Genomic DNA, 20,431 nt, shown 5'->3' with positions numbered 1-20,431 from the left:
ATTGATGCTGCAGCACCCGCTGAGTTTCTCCAGCATTTTTGTGTACCTTTGTAGTTAATTACCTTGGTATAAGTGTAAATTGTCCCTGGTGGTGTGTAGGATAGTGTTAGTGTGCGGGGGATTGCTGGTCGCTAGTGTGTGTAGGATAGTGTTAGTGTAAGGAGGATCACTGGTCGGTGTGGACCCGGAGGGCCAAGGGGGCTGTTTCCGCACTATCTCTAAACTAAACTGGCCCTATTGGCTGAATGGGCTCTACCTGTATTGTAATAATCCTGTGATTCTAATCAGGATCACACAATATCATATTGAAAAAATAACTCAGCGGCTTCTTTCATAATTTAGTTTAATTTTGTTTCATGTATTGACAAAACACTACTTTTGAGGTTGTATGAAAGTAATCTATACTGAAGCAAATCTGAGATGGATCGGTGTACTCGGCAAAGTCTGTGATTTTGCTTATTGGTTCACTGAGCATCAGATTTTGCCATCATGATGCATTGATGGTCTGCTGGAGATGGGGGCATTCGTGTGCAGGGCAGGTTTTCACATCACAAACAGCAGAATTCTGCACAGCATCAGCAAGTCTGCACGCATGAGGTCCATTAATGTTGACTTGTCAACGAGGAAATATTTCAAAAACTATACAGGAAAAACGCCATAACAAAAGACAGAATGCTACGAGGTAAATCCATTAGACCACATGAGATTCCATTGAAAGGTCACAAAAAAAAACCATGCCAGTAATTGAAATAGATACCGGAATAGCTGAATGAAACACAGACAAAGTACATTTCACAAGAGAAATTACATCATAAATAACTTAGGTTGCCAAAATCCTGGAACTCCGTGGTGTCATCACCAGATGGGAGGAACCATTTTCAGGGGAACCTTTTGTTATTGGTGTCTAAGAGCAACTAGGGCCACAAAAATGATGACATTGTCTGTGAATGTCAGTGACATGGTTATCCTTCAAATTATTTATTTTAAAGTTGAAAAAAAACTATATAAACTGGAACTGTGAATCATACAATGCGTGTCTGCAATTTTGCCTACAATTAATGATGACGTTCACTTTTCACCTCCTGTGATTAGAGTTAATCCTTCTGTTTGAACGTATTTAACATGGAACCTGGAACATTTCAGCACAGGAACAGGCCCTTCAGCCCATAATATCTAAACTAATGTCCTTTGGGGGTCGGGGGAAACTTTTTTTCAAACCCTTACCCTTACCAGAGATGTGATAGTTTTCTGGATCGTATCTCTGGTCGCTCAGTGGCCTAACATCGTGGTTGAAGGCCTTGCTCGGTACTGACTTTGAGCCCCACCGCCGAGCGTAGACCTACCATCGGAGCAGATTCCTTGCCTGGGATCGATGCTCCAACCGCGGCCTGCGACTTTAACATCAAAGAGCTCGCAGTCTCGGTTTGAGACCGACGTCGGGAAGCTCCAAAAGCTGCACGACGTTCGACTAGCCCCGACCCGGGGTAGATCGCCCAGCGTGGGGGGAGCTGAGATCCCCCCCCCCCGATGCAGGAGCTTCATCGTCTCGACGAGGAGGCCCGCCGCTGGCTACGGGAGTAAGATCGTCCCGTCAACGGAAAGTTAGAGGTCCCCGACCACTGGAAGACAAAGGAGGGAGAGATTGAACTTCTTTCCGCCCTCCATCACAGTGAGGAATGTGGAGGAGTCACTGTGTTGGATGTTCATATTAACATTTATTTTGTGTGTTCTGTTGCTTTTTATTGCTATGACTGTATGGCAAATCAAATTCCTCGTATGTTGCAAAACATACTTGTATGTTGCAAAACATACAAAACTTGGGTCCTTTGATGGAGTGGAGGGGGGAGGTAAAGTGACAAGTGTAGCATTTCCTTCGGTTGCAAGGGAAAGTACCAGGTGGTTTGGAACCTTGGCTAATAAAATAGTCAAGAGTGTTTTATTGTCATATGTCCTGGATGGGACAATGAAACTCTTACTTGCTGCAGCACAACAGAATATGTGAATATGTAAACACAGGACATACGTGGGAAGAGAAAAAAAGGAAAAGTTCAATAAATAACAAATATAGTGCAATAATAATATAGTGTTTTGCAGTTCAGAGCTCAGAGCTTATTTGCTGTTGTGTTTGAAAGCCTGATGGCTGTAGGGAAGAAGCTGTTCCTAAACCTGGACGTTACAGTTTTCAGGCTTCTGTACCTTCTTCCTGGTGAAATGAGTGTGTGGCCAGGATGGTGTGGGTCTTTGATGATTTTTACTGCCTTTTTGAGGCAGCAACTACGATAGATTCCTTCGACAGTGGGGAGGTCAAAGCCGGTAATGGACTGGGCAGTGGTCACAACTTTTTGTAGTCTTTTTTGCTCCTGGACTTTGCTCTACCTATTGAACCAGGCCACGATGCAACCAGTCAGAATGCTCTCTACCGTGCACCTGTAGAAGTTTATGAGAATCCTCTTCGACGTGCCGAATCGCTGTAATCTTCTCAGGAAGTAGAGTCGCTGATGTGTCATCTTTATAATTGCATCGGTGTGCAATTAGATCCAGGAAACAGGCACGCCCAGGAATTTGAAGTTTTTGACCCTCTCCACCAACGTCCCATTGATGTGAACAGGATTGTGTATCCTCATCCTTCCCCTACCAAAGTCCACAATCAGTTCCTTGGTCTTACTGATTTTGAGAGCCAGGTTGTTGTGCTGGCACCATTTGGTCAGTCGGTCGATCTCACTTCTGTACTCTGTCCCCATCTGTGATTATATGATTATGATAACAAAACTAGGTCAGAGAATTAAATAGGTCATGTTATTCTGCAAATGACGCAATTCTGAAAACTGATTCTATAAACATTATTATTGAACTATATTATGATCTAATTCAGTATTGAAACTGGTAACAAACATTGTTTAAGAAGGACAACATTAATCCAGTTTGCTAATTTATTTTAATTGTGAAATTAGTTATTGTTTGTACATCCTGCATATTTCCTGCAATTTCCTGTAGGATTGCTGGCTTGAATTCAGGACTGTGGTTTTTGTGTCACAAAACGTTGGGGCAGTGACTGGCAGGAAATGAAAGCCATCACCCTACAACGTGTCTTCAACTTCCTTGTCTGCAAAATTGGAAATGCATGGAAAGGATAATCTGACTACTTCCTTTGCCTCAGGACTCACCCATGTGTCCAATGGTGGGCCCGGATCATACTGAGCTAAGGGGAGGGGGGTTCAGGTATACACTGCATTCAGCCCCACTCGCTCTGCACCAGCCAGAACTGGCGTACACGCAGTAATACAGATACAGCATGGATACAGCATGGTAACAAGTCTTTTGGCCCACCGAGTCCATGCTGACCATCAATCATCCGTTCACACTAGTTACCCCACTTTTGCACCCACTCCCTACACACTAGAGGCAATTTACAGAAGCCAATTAACCTATAAACCTGCACATCTTTAGGATGTGGGAGAGAACCGGAGCAAATCGGGGAAAACCCACGCGGTCACAGCGAGAACGTACAAGCTCCGTATAGACAGAACATGGGTCTCTGGCGCAGTAAGGGGGCAGATTTTGTGTCCTGTATCTTTCCCTTTGCTCTACCTATTGTAGAAGTATGTATAGTTTTATCTGATTAGTTTGTATAGAATGCAATATTGTACTATGGTACACATGACAATAATGAACCTAAACCTAAACTTTATTAGCCATTTGTTTCTTTAGGTGGATTTGTTGCGATTGATGGATTTGTCTTCCAATGATTTCAAAGTTGTGATACAACAATAACATGTGATTGTGTGATCATTTCAAGTGAATCACAATCTGGTGGAATACATGAATTTTTAGGTAGATAAAAGTGCTGGAGAAACTCAGCAGGTGAGGCAGCATCTATGGAGCGAAGGAAATAGGCAACGTTTCGGCCCAAAACGTTGCCTATTTCCTTCGCTCCATTGATGCTGCCTCACCTGCTGAGTTTCTCCAGCACTTTTGTCTGCCTTCAATTTTCCAGCATCAGCAATTCAATCTTATACATGAATTTTTAGTTCTATTCATGTTTCTGTATCTTGAAGTACTTTTTCTAAATTCACTTTGTTTGGATGCTTGTAAATAGGTATCAGTTTAGAGAAACACAACAGAAGGTTCAAAGGAACCAACAATGGAAGGAATGTGGCGACACAAAAATTGGTTGGGGTAGGATTAGGGTAAAATGGGTTTGATGATACACATGGATGGTGGGCCAAATGACATATTTCCACACTGTACCTCTCTACGAAACTATGGTTTACCATTTCTTCCTGCTTATCCTAAATTGCTTCTATTTCATTATATCAAATGTCTGCACCTGATTTCATTGTCTTTAGATACTCCACAGACCGCATTTAGTGCAAAACAAATTGTGGACCAGCATAACTCACATAAAATATATGTAAAGGATGAATAATTAGCAAAAAGAGGAAGATAACATTTTGTAACAATGGAACTGCAAGTTAGGCAATCATGTAAATCACGTACACAAAAAAGCTGGAGAAACTCAGTGGGTGCAGCAGCATCTATGGAGCGAAGGAAATAGACTTGTCCAGTGTGGTTGATTCTTGTTAAACATTCTAACAAGCCGGTCAGATCGCGGGCAATTATGAATGGACAATAAATACTGGCCTTGCCAGTACATCTACAGCCTAAGAAACGACTTAATAGTAAAACAACACCAAGGACAGACTTCATGTGACTTGTGGACTTAGGAACTTGAGTAGGGATCATTTGAAAGTGACTAAAGGGGCTGTCCCACTGCGGCAACCTAATTGGCGAGTTTAGAAGAGTATGCCCTTGGCTCATACTTGCAGCATGGTCAACACGAGGTCCTAGGAGGTCTTTGTAACTCTCCTTCATGCTCGAGAGTCATCCCCGCGTACTCGAGGCCTCAGCTAGGTCGTGACATATTTTTCAACATGCTGAAAAATGCCCACGAGTAAAAAAATGTCGCCATGGAAAAAATCAATATTTTTTTTACTTGTAGCTTTAGTCGAAGTAGGTCGTAATAGGTCAGGCATGTTATTCGTAGGTAATCAAGGGTAGTCGAAGATAATCGAAGGTAGTCGAAGGTAGTCGTAGATAGTCTTCAACATAGTCGAAGGGAGGTCGAAGGAGATCGAAGGAGGTCGTCTTCACTCTCCACTATTTGGTGTCCAATTTTCCCAAAGCTAGTCGAAGCTAGTCGTAACTAGTCTTCAACATAGTCGAAAGAGGTCGAAGGAGGTCTTCTACATAGTCGAAGGAGGTCTTCAACATGACACTTTTTCAAACTCTCCTAAACTCTTCTAAACTCACCAATTAGGTCGCCGCAGAGGGACACGCCCTTAAGAATTGGCCTAATCTGGATTTTGCATGCCCTATCCTTGGGGATATACGTGATTTACATGACTGCCTAACTTGCTGTTCCTTTGTTACAAAATGTTAAGGGCCTGTCCCACTGCAGCGACCTAATTTGCGAGTTTAGAAGAGTTTGCGCTTGACAAACTCGCAGCATGGTCGACACATGGTCCTAGGAGGTCACTGGAACTCTCCTGCATGCTCGAGGAAAGTTCCCGGATACTAGCGGCCTCAGTTTGGTCGAGGAAAGATTTTCAGCATGCGAGTAAAAATTGGTCGGCATGGTTCTTTTGAACTCGTAGGCAGTGGAGTGGTGTTGCTAGGCAGTCGAGGTAGCCTTGCCAATCTCCTTTGCTGACCAGGCATTTTAATTGGCTCATTGGAGTTTTCAGAACGACGGAAAACCGACCGGTAATGTTAAATGGCCGTTAAACTTTATTAAAAGTTGTCTGGTTTCTTAAAAGTGTCTCCACTCCTTCTGCCCCCGCTTCTCGCCCCCTTCTCTCCCCCTCTCTCCCCTTCTCTTTCCCCCTCCTCGCTCTCTAAAGGACTTACCATACACTGTGCCAGCCGTCTTGTACCTTCCTGTTCATCGCGGGTGTGAATTTCGGACAGTGCTCCCCCGCTTTCCCTGGCCCCCGCCTTTGCGGTGTGTGTGTGTGTGTGTGTGTGTGTGTGTGTGTGTGTGTGTGTGTGTGTGTGTGTGTGTGTGTGTGTGTGTGTGTGTGTGTGTGTGTGTGTGTGTGTGGTGTGTGTGTGTGTGTGTGTGTGGTGTGTGTGTGTGTGTGTGTGTGTGTGTGTGTGTGTGTGTGTGTGGGTTTGCGGTGTGTTTGTGTGTGTGTGTTACAGTCGATCCAGCTCAAGGTTTTTCAGGCGATTGCCCTTGAACTTGAAGGTTGAAGACAGTCGCTGAAAAGTCGTGTTAGTGGGACAGGCTTTACCTTCCTCCTTTTGCTAAATATTCATCCTTTTCATATATTTTATGTGAGTTATGCTGGTCCACAATTTGTTTTGCTCAAAATGAAGTCTTGTGTGTTTCTTTCCACTTTGTGTTATTTTTAGTGTGCCCTAATGTGTGTATTAGTGTCTCTCAGTGTGTCTTGTGCCGGTGGTGCTGGCAGGGGAATGGGGGAAAGCGTTTCCAGTCACCTACCTCAGCGGAGATGCGACTTTTCTCTGTGTCGCATTTTCACCCTCCTCGCTGCCTATCAACTGGATTGGTGTGGCCTTTCCGATCGGAGACCGACCCAGAGCCTAGAGCTTCAGCAGCAGGCACAGCATGGGCTTCAACATCGCAGAGCTCCGACTGCGGGGCTCTGCTCTAACATCATGGAGCTCGGTCTGTGGAGCTTCTAGCCTCTGGTGCGTCACGGACTTTACCATCGTGGAACTGCCTGTAACCTTTGCCGAGGATCACCTGAAGAGGTGCCCCGACTGCTGGGCCTGTGGACTTGGTATCGTGAAGCCGCAGTCTCAGGTCGGAAGCGGGCGATTCGGGAATTCCGAGCCGTGGGGTGTTCCAATCCGTTCTGACGTTGTAGTTTCCATCATCCTGGCGAGAGGGCCTGTACATTGGGCCATCCATAGAGTGACTACGGATGGTTCAAGCCTCTGACCACGGGTCTACAGAATGAAGAAGACTGACTGAACTTTTGTGCCTTCCATCACAGTGGGAATTGCTGGTCCCACTGTGATGGATGTTTTATGATTTATGTTTAATTTCTGCTGTGTATTGTGTTCTTTCTTTCTTGCTGGGAGAGGACTGCTCATCCGCCCAGCTAACCCTTGAGCAACACTGCGTAATGCAGATGGCACCACTCAACCTCGATTGGAGTGAAAGCCACTTAATGTAATGTAATATTGAATGGTGGCTAATGTCCATAATGTGCACTTTCTCTTGATTTTCCACTTTAGTAATGACATTTAGAGCAATGGAAATTCAAATGATACACAGGGGTTAATTTCCCAAATTTTAAGCTAAATACGAAATTGGCAAAGCGGGCTTGATTGTGCAAACTCGTCTTACAAACTGTGGTGCAGCTGATAGAAATGCTGCCTCACAGTGCCAGAGATCCAGGTTTGAGAAGAAACTGCAGATGCTGGAAAAATCGAAGGTAGATAAATTGCTGGAGAAACTCAGAGGGTGAGGCAGCATCTATGGAGCGAAGGAAAAGGTGACTTTTCGGGTCGAGACCCTTCTTCAGACTCGAAGATCCAGTTTTGATCCTGCCCTCAGGTGCTGTCTGTGTGGAGTTTGCACATTCTACCGGTGACTGCATAGGATTGCTCTGGTTGATCCTCATATATTCCAAAGACATATGGATTTAGAAGTTAATTGGGCTCTGTAAAAACAAATTAAACTAATAAGCCAGGGAGTGGGTGAGAAAATGGAATAAGGTAGAACTAGTGTGAATGGGTGATTGATTTATCGGTGTGGAGTTGGTGGGCCAAAGGGCCTGTTTCCATGCCGCATCTCTAAACAATGTTAAACTAAATCGATGTAGAATACTCTTGCATGAATGTCGGTGGCATTTTAAGGGTCTGTCCCACTTAGGCTATTATTAGGTGACTGCTGGCGACTGTCATAGTCATAGCAGGTCTTCGAAAAACTTTTCAACATAAAATCTGAAATAGAATCATTACTTTAAACAACAAAAAAAACCTAATTGTTTTTCATGGTTGGTAAGAAACAGTTTCCCTGATGCAACCTGAAACCCTAAATAATTGCAGTGAAGCGACTGCTTAAACAATCAGACCCACTGTAATAAGACACCTGATGAAGAAGATGTTGTTCACCCACAAACATGTCCATGCAAACATGCCCAAACAATTTCCTTATGCTACCTTCCCTGATCTTGCTACATCTTGCTACATTTTCCATTGAGTTGTTATATTTGTTTTTTCTATTCATCACAGGGTGTGCATCATGATATAATTTACTGCCCATTCCTACTTATCTGTGAATAGAGATCTCTTACTAAAGGGGCTGTCCCACTTGGGCGACCTAATCCGCGAGTTCTGGCGAGTTTACCCACGACTCATACCCGCAGCATGGCCGACACGAGGTCGTAAGAGGTATTTGTAACTCTCCTTCATGCTCGAGAGTGGTCTCTGCGTACTTGAGGCCATGGAAAAAATTGATACTTTTTTACTTGTAGGTTTAGTCAAAGTAGGTCATCATGTTATTCGTAGGTAACCAAGGACAATCAAAGGTAATTGAAGGTAGTCGTAGATAGTCTTCATCATAGTCGAATGGAGGTCGAAGGAGATCCAAGGAGGTTGGCTTCACTCTCCACTATTCGGTGTCCAATATTCCCGGTTAGTCGTAGCTAATTGTAGCTAGTCGAAGCTAGTTTTCAACATAGTCGAAGGAGGTCGAAAGAGGTCTTCTACATAGTCAAAGGAGGTCTTCAACATGTCATTTTTTCAAACTCTCCTAAACTCTTCTAAACTCCCCAATTAGGTCACCCAAGTGGGACAGCCCCTCAAGTGATTTTGGTGGGCAGTTAAGAGTCCACCAAATATTATTGTGGATTTGGAATTGCATTTGAATTGAGGGAGGATGACTGATTTCTTTCACCAAAGGGCAATAGCGGATCAAATGCTTTTTTTCTGACAGGTCAGAGGTATCATGAACTCTGGCTGATACAAGCATTTTGTATTCCTGATGTATTTTGTTCCTCAATTAAATTTTAAACCTGCCCTGACGGATTCAGACTTGTGTTGCTCAGGGCCTGGGGAATCCAGTCCACTAATCTAACATTACCCTGCTTCACATTGTTGACTCTATTGTCACAATATTACTCTTCTGTTTCTATATGGAGCTGACGTCTAAAGAGACCTAAGCAAGTAGTCACAGTCACAGTATCACTCACATTTCTTGTACCTAGGACTAGCAAAGACACAAACAACCTCTTGGGGAGAATTACATTAAAAAACAATTAACAGAGTCATAGTCATACAGCAGCATGGAAACAGGCCCTTCAACCCACCTTGCTCATGCCGATGAAGGTGCCCCATCTCCACTAGTCCCACCTGCCTGCGTTTGGCCCATATCCCTATAGACCTTTCCTATCCATGTACCTGTCCAAATGTCTTTTAAATGTTGTTATAGTACCTGCTTCAGGTTCCTAGCTGGCAGCTCATTCCATGTACCCACCGCCCAATGTGTGAAAAGGTTGTCCCTCAGGTTCCTATTAAATTCTCTCCCTGTAATACTTGCTGTGGGCAGTTGGTGGCACTTTCAAGTTTGAGGTGACCAGTTGAAGCATGACCTTTTTGTAAATAAACTGCCACCTGACTGTGACATGTGGTAAATAAACTGACAATACAATCTACATCAATTAAAGGTATTCTTTAGATTCTGCAAAACCTGTTCTGCACATATTCGAATTTGGCATGCTTTTTCATTACAAGGTGAAAGACTGAAATAGGATTACATTCTAGTTCAAGGGAGTATTCTTCAAAGGAACATCTCACTTTGTTATTCATGTGGGTTTAATTCTGATGGAAAATAAAATGCTTTCTTGCAAATGTTCTGAAATCTAAAGCGAAGGTTCTGGTACGAACTTGAAAGAACATGTAGAGTGCTTGGTTAAAATGTTTTAAAAAAAGGAAGATAATTATGAATGTAAAGACTGCAGATGCAGGTCTGACCCGCTGAGTTATTTCAGCCTTTTGTGTCTATCTTCGGAGAATAGTAGTTTGGAAAAGAGACAAATAGGGTCTATGACAAAAGATCAATTGAAACACTTTATAAACACGTATACTCAGTTAACTGGAGAAAAAGTTGGATCTTTTAAGGAACTAAAGATAAATCATGTAGAAGGAGCAGACTTCATTAATACTCAAGGAAATATTAAAATCAAAGTATTAAAATACTCTTTATTTGTCTTCACAGAGGAAGCAGACATCGAGAAAGCTCCACCCAATGAGGCGAGGGAAGTTATGGAGAGCGCGTCGATAGTTAATTCACTAAAACAGTTAGCATTATTGGCATTTGTTAAGTCATCCATTTAGGATGGAATGTATTCTGGATTGCTAAAATAATCAAAGATGGAAATACCAAATATATTGATCACTGATCTTTTAATCTCACAAGACACCTGAGTAATGCTTTTTTTTGGAAACCTTTATTTAGAGATAAAATTAACCCCTACCTTTCCAAATGGAAGTTTATCAAAGAGAGCCAACATGGGTTTGAAGAAGGGTCTCAAAACGTCACCCATTCCCTTCTCTCCAGAGATGCTGCCTGTCCTGCTGAGTTACTCCAGCTTTTTGTGTCTATCATGGGTTTGTTAAAGACAAATTGTGTCTGACTAATTTTTTTAATTTCTTTGAGATAACAAGGAACATAGCACATTGGACAATATAGCACAGGGATAGGCCCATCAGCCCATATTGTTTGTGTCGACCATGATGCCAAATTAATCCAATCCTAACTTCCCAGATATGATCCATATCTGTCCATTCCCTGCATGTTCGTGTGCCTGTCTAAATGCCCATTAAACATTCCAATCATATTGCTTCCACTATCTCTCCACACATTGCATTTCAGGCACCCACCACTCCGTGCAAACAAAAATGTGTCCTTTAAAATGTCCCTCTCTGACATTAAAGGTTGATGATGGTGGTGAAGTAAATTTGATCCATAACCTTTCCACTCTATGTGCTTCCCTATATCTTTTAAATATATAATTATACCTGTGTCAAATACTTCTTCTGGCAGCTTATTCTATATAATCATCAACCTATGTGTGATAACCAAACAAAATGCTGTTCAGATTAATATTAAACCTTCTCCCTCTCACCTTAAAACTGTGGTGCCTTGTTTTTGATTTCACTATCCTGGGAAAAGGACTTGTGCATTCATCGTATCTATAACTCTCTTGATTTTATAGGGGTGGAGATTGCAACCTTCACGTGGTCCACCCTGTTTCGACTAATGCAATCAACCCGATGTGCACAAACAAATAGATGTAGTGTTTTGGTGTCTACAACTATAGGCTAGCACGCCATATGCAAGAAGAAGATGATGTTATATACCTCTATAAGATCACTCCTTTATCTCCAATACTCCAAAGAAGCCTGCCCTAGTCAGCCCAACCTCTCCCTATAACTCAGTCCCTCGAGACCTGACATTCTTTTCATTAATGGCATCTATTCTATACAGTAGCTGGGGTGACCTAAACTGAGGACTATACTTCAGGTGCAGCCTCACCAATGGCTTATACAACTGCAAAATAACATCCTAATTGCTTACTAATGAAAGCCAGCATTCCAGAAGTCTTCTACACCACCATGTTACTTCTTGAAAAGTTGTGAGCCTTTGGAATTCTCTTTCCCAGGAGTGCAATTGTGGGTGGGAAGGATACATTTTTGACTAAGGGAATCAAAAGGTATGGGGATTTCATTGTCCTATCTGGGATACATGACAATAAAACTCTCTTGACTTGATTGCATCACTCCCTACACACTGGGGGGAATTTGCAAAGGCAAACCCACACGTTTTTGGGATGTGTAAGGAAACCGGGGCACCCGAAGGAAACCGATGTGGTCACAGGGAGAATGTGAAAACTCCGTTTGGCCAACACCCGCGGTCAGGATGGAGATCTGACACTCTGGCACTGTGTGGCGGCAGCTCTACCAGCTGTATCACAATGCCGCGCGCATGTTGATGAGGTGGATTGAAGAGCATTGTTGAATTAATTAGGTTTATAAATAGAGGAATGGAATATAATAACAAAGAGAACATGCTAGGAATTTAAAACGCAACTAGTCAGGCCTCTGTTGGAAAAAAATGTTGTTAATGGTACTGAACAATGTAAATGGAAAATGCAAATGTTTCAGCTCAAAGGAAGCTTCCTGGAGCAATTTCATAGGTGGGGACTGGGGCTGAACTATGAGGGCAGGTTAGGAAGGAAAAGGTTAAGCAATGATTTAATCTAGGTTCTATGATGGGAGATTTTGATGGAGCAGGGCCATGCCCTCAGGCCAGCCAGTCAGTAAAGGATTGTAAAGTTGTTGGCAAATGACGTACAAACGAGATGAGATAAACCCCTTTCACTAGGGGAATTGATGGGATGTTGCTCGTGAAACACCTATCCTGGAGTACCCATCCAGTTTTGCATTGGGGTTGGATAGGCACTTCAATATGTAGCGTGAAGGAGTAGCCTATTTAAACATTCATAGAGTGAGCACTCTCACAGCAGCTTGAAAGGCCTTCTCCCTTCAATAAGTTTATACAATTTTGGTTTAGAGGTAAATATTGAAGTCAACAGTTGGAAAAAGGAAGCAGTCACTTCAAAATCAACATCAACATATTGGGGTGCAAGAGGCCATTCAGCCCATTGTGTTCATGCCAGTTCCTGGCCAAACAATCTGTTGATCCCATTCACTGGTCTTTCCCCATATTCCTGCAAGTTATTTTCCATCCATTGACAATCCAATTGTTTTTTGAAATCTTTGACTGATTCTAGTTACACCACCCATACAGGCATAGCGTTACAGATTGATGTAGCACTTTTAATATTGAAATATAAAATCAAGGCATCTCATGGGGAATATTATCAATTTTTTCCCTTTCATAATTTTCCTCAGTAAACTTTAGCTCCAACAGACATTGTTAGTCATCAACAATTGTCCATGGGGTCTGGCATGACTAAGGCCGCAAGAACCAGGGTGGCACAGTGGCGCAGCGGTAGAGTTGTTGCCTCACAGCGCCGGAAACCCGGGTTCCATCTCGACCATGGGTGCTCTCTGTGTGGAGTTTGTAGGTGCTTCCTGTGACTACGTGGGTTTTCTTCGAGATCTTCGGTTTCCTCCCACTCTCCAAAGACGTACAGTTTTGTAGGTTGATTGGCTAGGTATAATTCTAAATTGTCCCTAGTGTATGTGGTATAGTGTTAGTGTGCGGGGATCGATGGTCAGTGCGGACTCGGTGGTCCGAAGGGCCTGTTTCTGAGCTGTATCTCTAAAACTAAAACTAAAAACCAAAACTAATCCCTGAGCTAGTGTGTTTTGGTTTCACAGAGGAGTGAACTCCATCCCATGCATTGTGCTAGGTTTCATATATTTAAGCAGCATACTCCATGATCTCTACCTTGATTGTGCACTTTAGTTGACCATACTCATGGAAGCCCCAGGTGAATGGTCAACCAATCCATGCCATCCAGGGGACTCGACCCAAAGCGTCATCCATTCCTCTCTCCAGAGATGCTGCCTGTCCCGTTGAGTTACTCCGGCTTTTTATGTCCATCTGCGGTGTAAACCAGCATCTGCAGTTTCTTCCTACCCATGCCATCTCCCTTCCTTCCTAGAGCAGTAATTTCACAAGTTCAAAGTTATAGGAGTAGAATTAGGTAATTCGACCCATTGAGTTCACTCCGCCATTTAATCATGGCTGATCTCTGCCTCCTAATCCAATTTTCCTGCCTTCTCCCCAAAACCCTTGACAATCATTCTAATCAATAATCTGTCTATCTCTGCCTTAAAAATATCCACTGATTGCCCTTTATGGCAATGAGTTCCACTGATTAACTCCCCTCCGAGTAAAGCATTTCAGAGGAGCTGGGACTGTAGGTTGTCAGGCAGCTTGAGGTGAGCTGGTGAGAGGAGCAGCGAGATTGACCTGGGGATGGGTGGGCATTGTGCTCCTCTGCTTATGACTTAACAATCACTATGGCCCAAACGGATCCTCTTCCAGGAAGTGAATTGACGTGCACACACCCTACTCCCTCGCCTCGTAAACCATTTGTAAACCAGAAACTTGCTTTTAATGGTCGAGTCATTTATAACTTTTGCATGATTTTTTTTCCAGAGATATAAACAGTGTGAGAATCAAACAAAGTCAGGAGTAAATTCTGTAATATTGCAGCAGAAATCTATTTTTAAAGTATTGATATTTATTCGGGATGCATTCTGGAAACTTTGATTGGGAACTTTCTTCATGTTTGATAACCCGAGGCATGCACAGGAGATGACTTTACCTAGTCTATCACAAACATTGGTTCCATTAATTGCTGCCTGGTTCTGCTTCATTGGTTCTGGAGATAGTGGAGAGTCTAGGACTAAAGGTCAAACCCTCAGAATTAAAGGACTTTCTTTTAGGAAGGAGACGAGGAGGAATTTCTTTAGTCAGAGGGTAGTAAATCTTTGGAATTCATTGCCACAGAACTCTGGAGGCAAAATCAATGGATATTTTTAAGGCAGAGATAGATAGATTATTGATTAGTACAGGTGTCAAAGGTTATGGGGAAAAGGCTTGAAGATGGGGTTAAGAGGGAGAGATAGATCAGCCATGATTTAATGGCAGAGTAGACTTGATGGGCCTAATGGCCTAATTCTGCTCCCATCATATGACATGACATAATCAAGTAGAACTCTGGAATAATCTGCCTGCCTCCAATCTCCAGAGTTCATTGGACAATATAATTTGCCAATATCACAGCATAAAAATGCATGATATTCCAATGAACAATGCAGTTCTCAATCATATTTTTAACTCATAATACAGAACATAGCAGGCTCTTTGCACCACATTATCCATGCCAAACATGATGCCAAGTTAAACTAATTTATTCTGCCTGCATGTGATCCATATCCCTCATGTCCATGAGCTCTTTGAAAGCCTCATGCATGTTGCTGTCGTCTCTGCCTCCACCACTACCTCTGGCAGTGCATTCCAAGCTCCCACCACTTTAAAAGTAATAAAACTTTCCTCGCACATCTCCTTCAAACTTTTCCCCTCTCACCTCAAACTGTGGCCTCTAGTCCTTGACATTTTCACGCTGGGAAAAGGATCTGTGATATAACCTATAATCTATGCCTTTCAATAATTGTATATATTTTTAAAGTTTTAATTTAATAATTTTATTCACCCCATAACCTCCAGAAAAAAACAATTTAAGTATGCATAACCTCTCCTTATAGCTGATTATCTCTAATCCAGGTGGCATTGTGGAAAATCCTCTTCTGCACCTTCTCCAAAGTTTCTACAGCCTTCCTATAATAGGGTGACCAGAACTCCATGTAATCCTCTGGCTACGACTGACCCAGTCTTATAAAGCTGCAACATGACTTCTTGACTCTTATGCTCCATGTCCTGATTAATGAAGGCCAGCATTTTATTTGCCTTCTTTAACACTCGACTTTCAGAGAGCTATGGACTTGGATCCCAAGATCCCCCTGCACACCAGTGCTCTTAAGAGTTGTAGCATTAACTATATGCTCTCTCCTTACATACTGTATCTCTTATAAATCTTTTTTTTAAAGTGTTCAATGTTTCATTTCCCACTTCTAATGCGGGTCGGCTCTGTAAGTAAAGGTCTTATTCCTCGGTAAACCTGAAGGCAGAACTCATTGACTGCTGTAAAAAATAATGGTGATGTATTGTTTGGCACCATGCCTTTTCTAATATAATCTGGGGTATTCCCTGATGTCATTTCCTCATGGCATTTACGACTTGGCATCAATCCACATGGTGTTAACATTTTAAAGTTTCAGTTCTTATCAAATAGAGTAACTTTTGTAGTCTAGTCAATTTCTTCCATGCACAACCTACATGATGTGAATTGATTCAGCAAAAATACCAAATCGCACAAAACGTTTGCATCCTATAAAAAGCGAAATAACTGCAGGTGGTAGAAATCAAAAATAAAATCAGGCTATGCTGGAAATAATGAAGCAGGACAGTGGAAAGGAAAACCGAGTTAATATTTTAGATTGAAGAGCATTTGTCAAATTATAGCCATGCAATGAACAAATATACCCATGCAGGATGAAAATATAAATGGCAATCATTTTCAATTGCCAACATTAAGGAAGCATGGTTTGTGCTAACAAAGAGGATTTCATGATTTATATAATTCAGTGTATGGTCAGAATGCTAATGATCCGGAAGTGGCGGCGCTGTTGACAGCTGCGGCTCGCCTGCAGTCCGTCTGTTTTTACTTTTTTTGTTGTTTTCTTTTGTCCTGTTTTAGTTAAATTTTAGTTTATTAGGTTGTGTATGTGTGCGGGGGGTGAAACATGTTTTTTGTCTCTTCCTTCTGGGGAATGCGACTTTGTCTTGTCGTATCCCCCTTCTCTGCCTCCGTGGCCTAATGGTGGAGCTGGCGGCCTCCAAGTGCGACCGACCTTGAGGCTCCGGAGGCAGAGCCAGCCAGGACATACCAACGCGAGGCTGGCCGGCTTCAGGCTGTGGCGGCATCCCGGCTTTGGGGCTGCGGCGGCATTCCGGCGCTCCGGTGGCGGTGACCTGAATTCGGGGTTCGGCCGCGGGCCCAGTGGACGACATCGTCGGGAGCTCGCAGGTCGCAGGCTGGTGACCTGTTTTACCGGAGCTCCCGCAACTACAGCTGCATCCGCTGGACTGGAGGGCGGCATCTTCGGCAGCTTCGACCACCCCGGGCCACGGAGCTTGAACTGGCCCATTCGCGGAGCACGGTTGAGCTGCGGGACTTACTTACCATCATCCGGCGGGGTCACAACAACGGAAACCTGGATCGCCTCAGCGCACATGGAGAACAAGGAGGGAAGAGACAGAGACTAAGACTTTTGCCTCCATCACAGTGAGGAGGTGCCTGGTGAACTCACTGTGGTGGATGTTAATTTGTGTTTATTGTTTGTTTTGTTATTTATTATTATATGTATGACTGCAGGCACGAAATTTCGTTCAGACTGAAAGGTCTGAATGACAATAAAGGAATGTAATCTAATTGAATCTGATCTATGTTTCACATTCACTCAAGGCCTAAAATAAAGGTTATGTATATAAATATTTAACAGCCACAAGCACTCAACCAAACAAAACATTAATGGTGACCCAACATGATTATCAAAGCATTAAACAGCAAAAACTGACGAGCTGGTGACCTTTTTGTATTCAATGATACATGGACAAAGAGAATTATAATTCAGTGAGTGCTTTGGAACGTATTAATTATAAATCATTCCTTGTTGAGCTTGAATCACAATGTAATTCATTAACAATTGAAAATCATGCACTCTGGACCTAGGCGAAGAAAAATACTATTACTTTCTGCAAGAGAGATAGAGAGAATATTGAGCATCTTTGGATTGATTTTGGACAGATATTATGTGTAGCCAACAATCTCAGCCTGGGGTACAAGAACATAGATGGTGACAGGTTTTAAACAATCTTTCAGTGTAATGCTGAACAGTGGGTATTTATTAATTGCACCTTAGATTCCTTCAATTAATGCCCATGCACAGCACCATTAAGTTATTCTGATGCAGTTACAATATCGGGATCTGTCTAACTTTGTGGCAAATTACCCAGTATGTCTTGGTCAATTCAATCTCAGCCAATTAGTTTACTCTCAATTGCCAGTAAAGAGGTGGAAGATATAATTGACAGATCATTGACAGTCATAGCAGACCACTTCTTCCTTGCACCCTCTCCAGCACAGTTTACATCCTTGCTGTAGTTTGCCGAACAGAACTGCACATAATACTCCACGTGTGGCCTAACCAATGTTTTACAAAACTGTGATATGATGTCCAAGCTCTTATATACTATGCCACTGCCAGTGGATGTAAGCAAAGATCCTATAGCAGAGTTCTGCTATAGGATCTTTGGACGTAAGCATCCCAAATGCCGTTTTCACCTACTTATCTTCTTGTGCTCTCACATTCAGGGATCTTTGGACTTGTGCCATCAGTTTTTTTTGTTCTTCAACACTATTTCTCCATCTACAATGCAAATTCTCCACTTCTTTTGATAAGTGTGCCTTTCACAATAATTAACTTGCTCAACACAAACCAGAACAACTACCACTTGGTTATCATCACCTCTTCCACCTTTACATTCATTTCCGCTGCCACTGGTGCACTATGGCTACAGCATGTATCACCTAAGAAAGGCTTACTTACTTACTGAGGCTGAGGCAGCACTTCCAAAACGACTGTGATTACTACCACAACTCAAGGAAGGCCAACAACCCATAGGAAATATCTATCCTGCACATTGGCCAACAAGATACATTCTATTCTGATGTAGAATTGTATCACCATTGTCAGGGACTAAATCAGAAAATCTATTCAGCAGATTTGGGGGGGGGGGGGAGAAGGGGAGGGGGGGGGGGAGAGAGGGGAGGGGAGGAGAGAGGGGGGGGGGAGGGAGAGGGGGGGGGGGGAGGGGGGGGGGGGGGGGGAGGGGGGGGGGGGGGGGGAGAGAGGGGGGGGGGGGGGGGAGGGGGGGGGGGGGGGGGGGGGAGGGGGGGGGGGGGGGGGGGGGGAGAGAGGGGGGGGGGGGGGGGGAGGGAGAGGGGGGGGGGGGGGGGGGGGGGGGGAGAGGGGGGGGGGGGGGGGGAGGGAGGGGGGGGGAGGGGAGGGAGAACAGACTTTTAGTAATATAAGAGGGGGGAGAGAGGGGGGGGGGATACAGTGTAGAAACAGGCCCTTCGGCCCAACTTGTCCACGCTGACCAAGATGCCCCATCCACACTAGCCCACCCGCCTGCATTCTTCAAGAATGTACCAAACCAAGTCGGTAGAGAGGAACCAGTAGATACACATTTGAGTTTTCAGAAAGCATTTAGCAAGGAACCATATACAAGATGGTGCAAAACAGGAGAGGGAACTGAGGAAATGTGTTAGTATGGAGTTGAGAATAGTTATTCCATAGAAGACAGTGAGATTGGTCTTCATCAGGCTGGAAGGATGTGACTAGGGGAGTGCTCCAAACATCTGTTGCAGCTCTCAATTATTTATACTTTCCACAATACTCCAGAGGAAGGAACAGAGGGTAAGATATCCAAGTATGCCGATGACACAAAAATAAACAGGAGAGCATGTTGCAATGAGGATATTTGGACCCTGCGACAAAAAAACAGACATGTTGCGTGCACAGCAAAACTTCGACAAATGGCGTTTCATGAGGGAAAGTGTGAGGTCAAGAATTTCAGTAGGAGGAATTACAGAGAAATCCAGGTGTCGATTGCTGGCAGGTGCAGCAAGTGTTAGGGAGGTGAACGTCACATTGGCCTTTACTGTAAATGGGCTGGAGTTTAGAAATAGGGAAGTATTGTCACAATTGAACAGGGATGCTGGTGAGGGCACACCTGGAATCTTTTGCACAGCTGTGATCTGCTTATTTAAGAAAGAATATAATAGCATTGGAATTTGTCCATAAGATGTTCCTTTGGCTAATTCCTACCATGAGTGGATAAAGAAATTAGATCTATGTTCTATGATCTATGTTCTTTGGAATTTAGGAGAATGAGAGGTGATCTTATTGAGGCATAGATGATCCAGAGAGTATAACATGGTAGATCTCATGTGTAAGAAGGAATTGCTGATGCTAGTTTACACCAAAGATAGACACTAAATGCTGGAGTAACTCAGCGGGTCAGGCAACATCTCTGACGAAAAGGAATAGGTGATGTTTCAGGTTGAGACCCTTCGTCAGACATTATGATCACCTATTCCTTTTCCCCAGGGTAAATGTCATGCTGTTTCCACTGGTGAGAGAATCTCAAATGAGGGAATCTAGTCAGACGATTATTTTGACAGTAGTTTGAGACTGAGATGCATAGGAACCTCTTCTCACAGAGGTTGGTGAATTTCTGGAATTCTCAGTGCTGCAGGGTTAGGGAGACTGGATCACCAGAGGGTGTTAGTAGAAGAAATATACATGTTATTTTTTAAAGATCAGGGAACTTGGTGCTGTGTGAAACCGGCACCAAAGGGGTGACCCTGGGGGCAGATCAGTCATTATCACAATGAATGTAGGGCATGCTGGAGGGGCCGAATGACCTACTAACATATGTGCTATCCAAATAAGCTCGACAATCACATCCGGAGAATAGTCCCCCCCCCCCCCCCCCCCCCCCCCCCCCCCAATAAAAGACCCCCCCCCCCCCCCCCCCCCAAATAAAGACTCCTGAAGTGTCTGCAGGGGATGGGGAATAAACGCCTGCATGACTGATTGAGTATAGTACGCTTACTCCCAGTTCAACAATGGTTACAAGCACATTTCCAGTCAGTAAAATACTCCAGCTGCCTTTATTAACCATTTTGGCACATAACATCGCCCACGGTGAATTTTCTCTGGATCA

General features: G+C 43.5%; 1 protein-coding gene across 1 annotated transcript in view; it reads left to right on the top strand.

Moving 5' to 3' along the window:
* Positions 1 to 15,185, top strand: part of LOC129707770 (protein monoglycylase TTLL8-like) — an 85,474-nt gene extending 70,289 nt beyond the window's left edge. The window contains exon 17 of the mRNA XM_055653055.1: positions 10,253 to 15,185. Within this exon, the coding sequence (XP_055509030.1) occupies positions 10,253 to 10,318 (66 nt within the window). The 3' untranslated portion in view covers positions 10,319 to 15,185. The remainder of the gene's footprint in view (positions 1 to 10,252) is intronic.
* The last annotated feature ends 5,246 nt before the right edge of the window (positions 15,186 to 20,431 follow it).

This window comes from Leucoraja erinacea, chromosome 22, assembly GCF_028641065.1.
Source record: "Leucoraja erinacea ecotype New England chromosome 22, Leri_hhj_1, whole genome shotgun sequence".
Taxonomy (NCBI): Eukaryota; Metazoa; Chordata; class Chondrichthyes; order Rajiformes; family Rajidae; genus Leucoraja; species Leucoraja erinaceus.
Note: the sequence above shows the minus strand (reverse complement) of the source record. Positions and strands in the feature narration are given on the sequence as shown.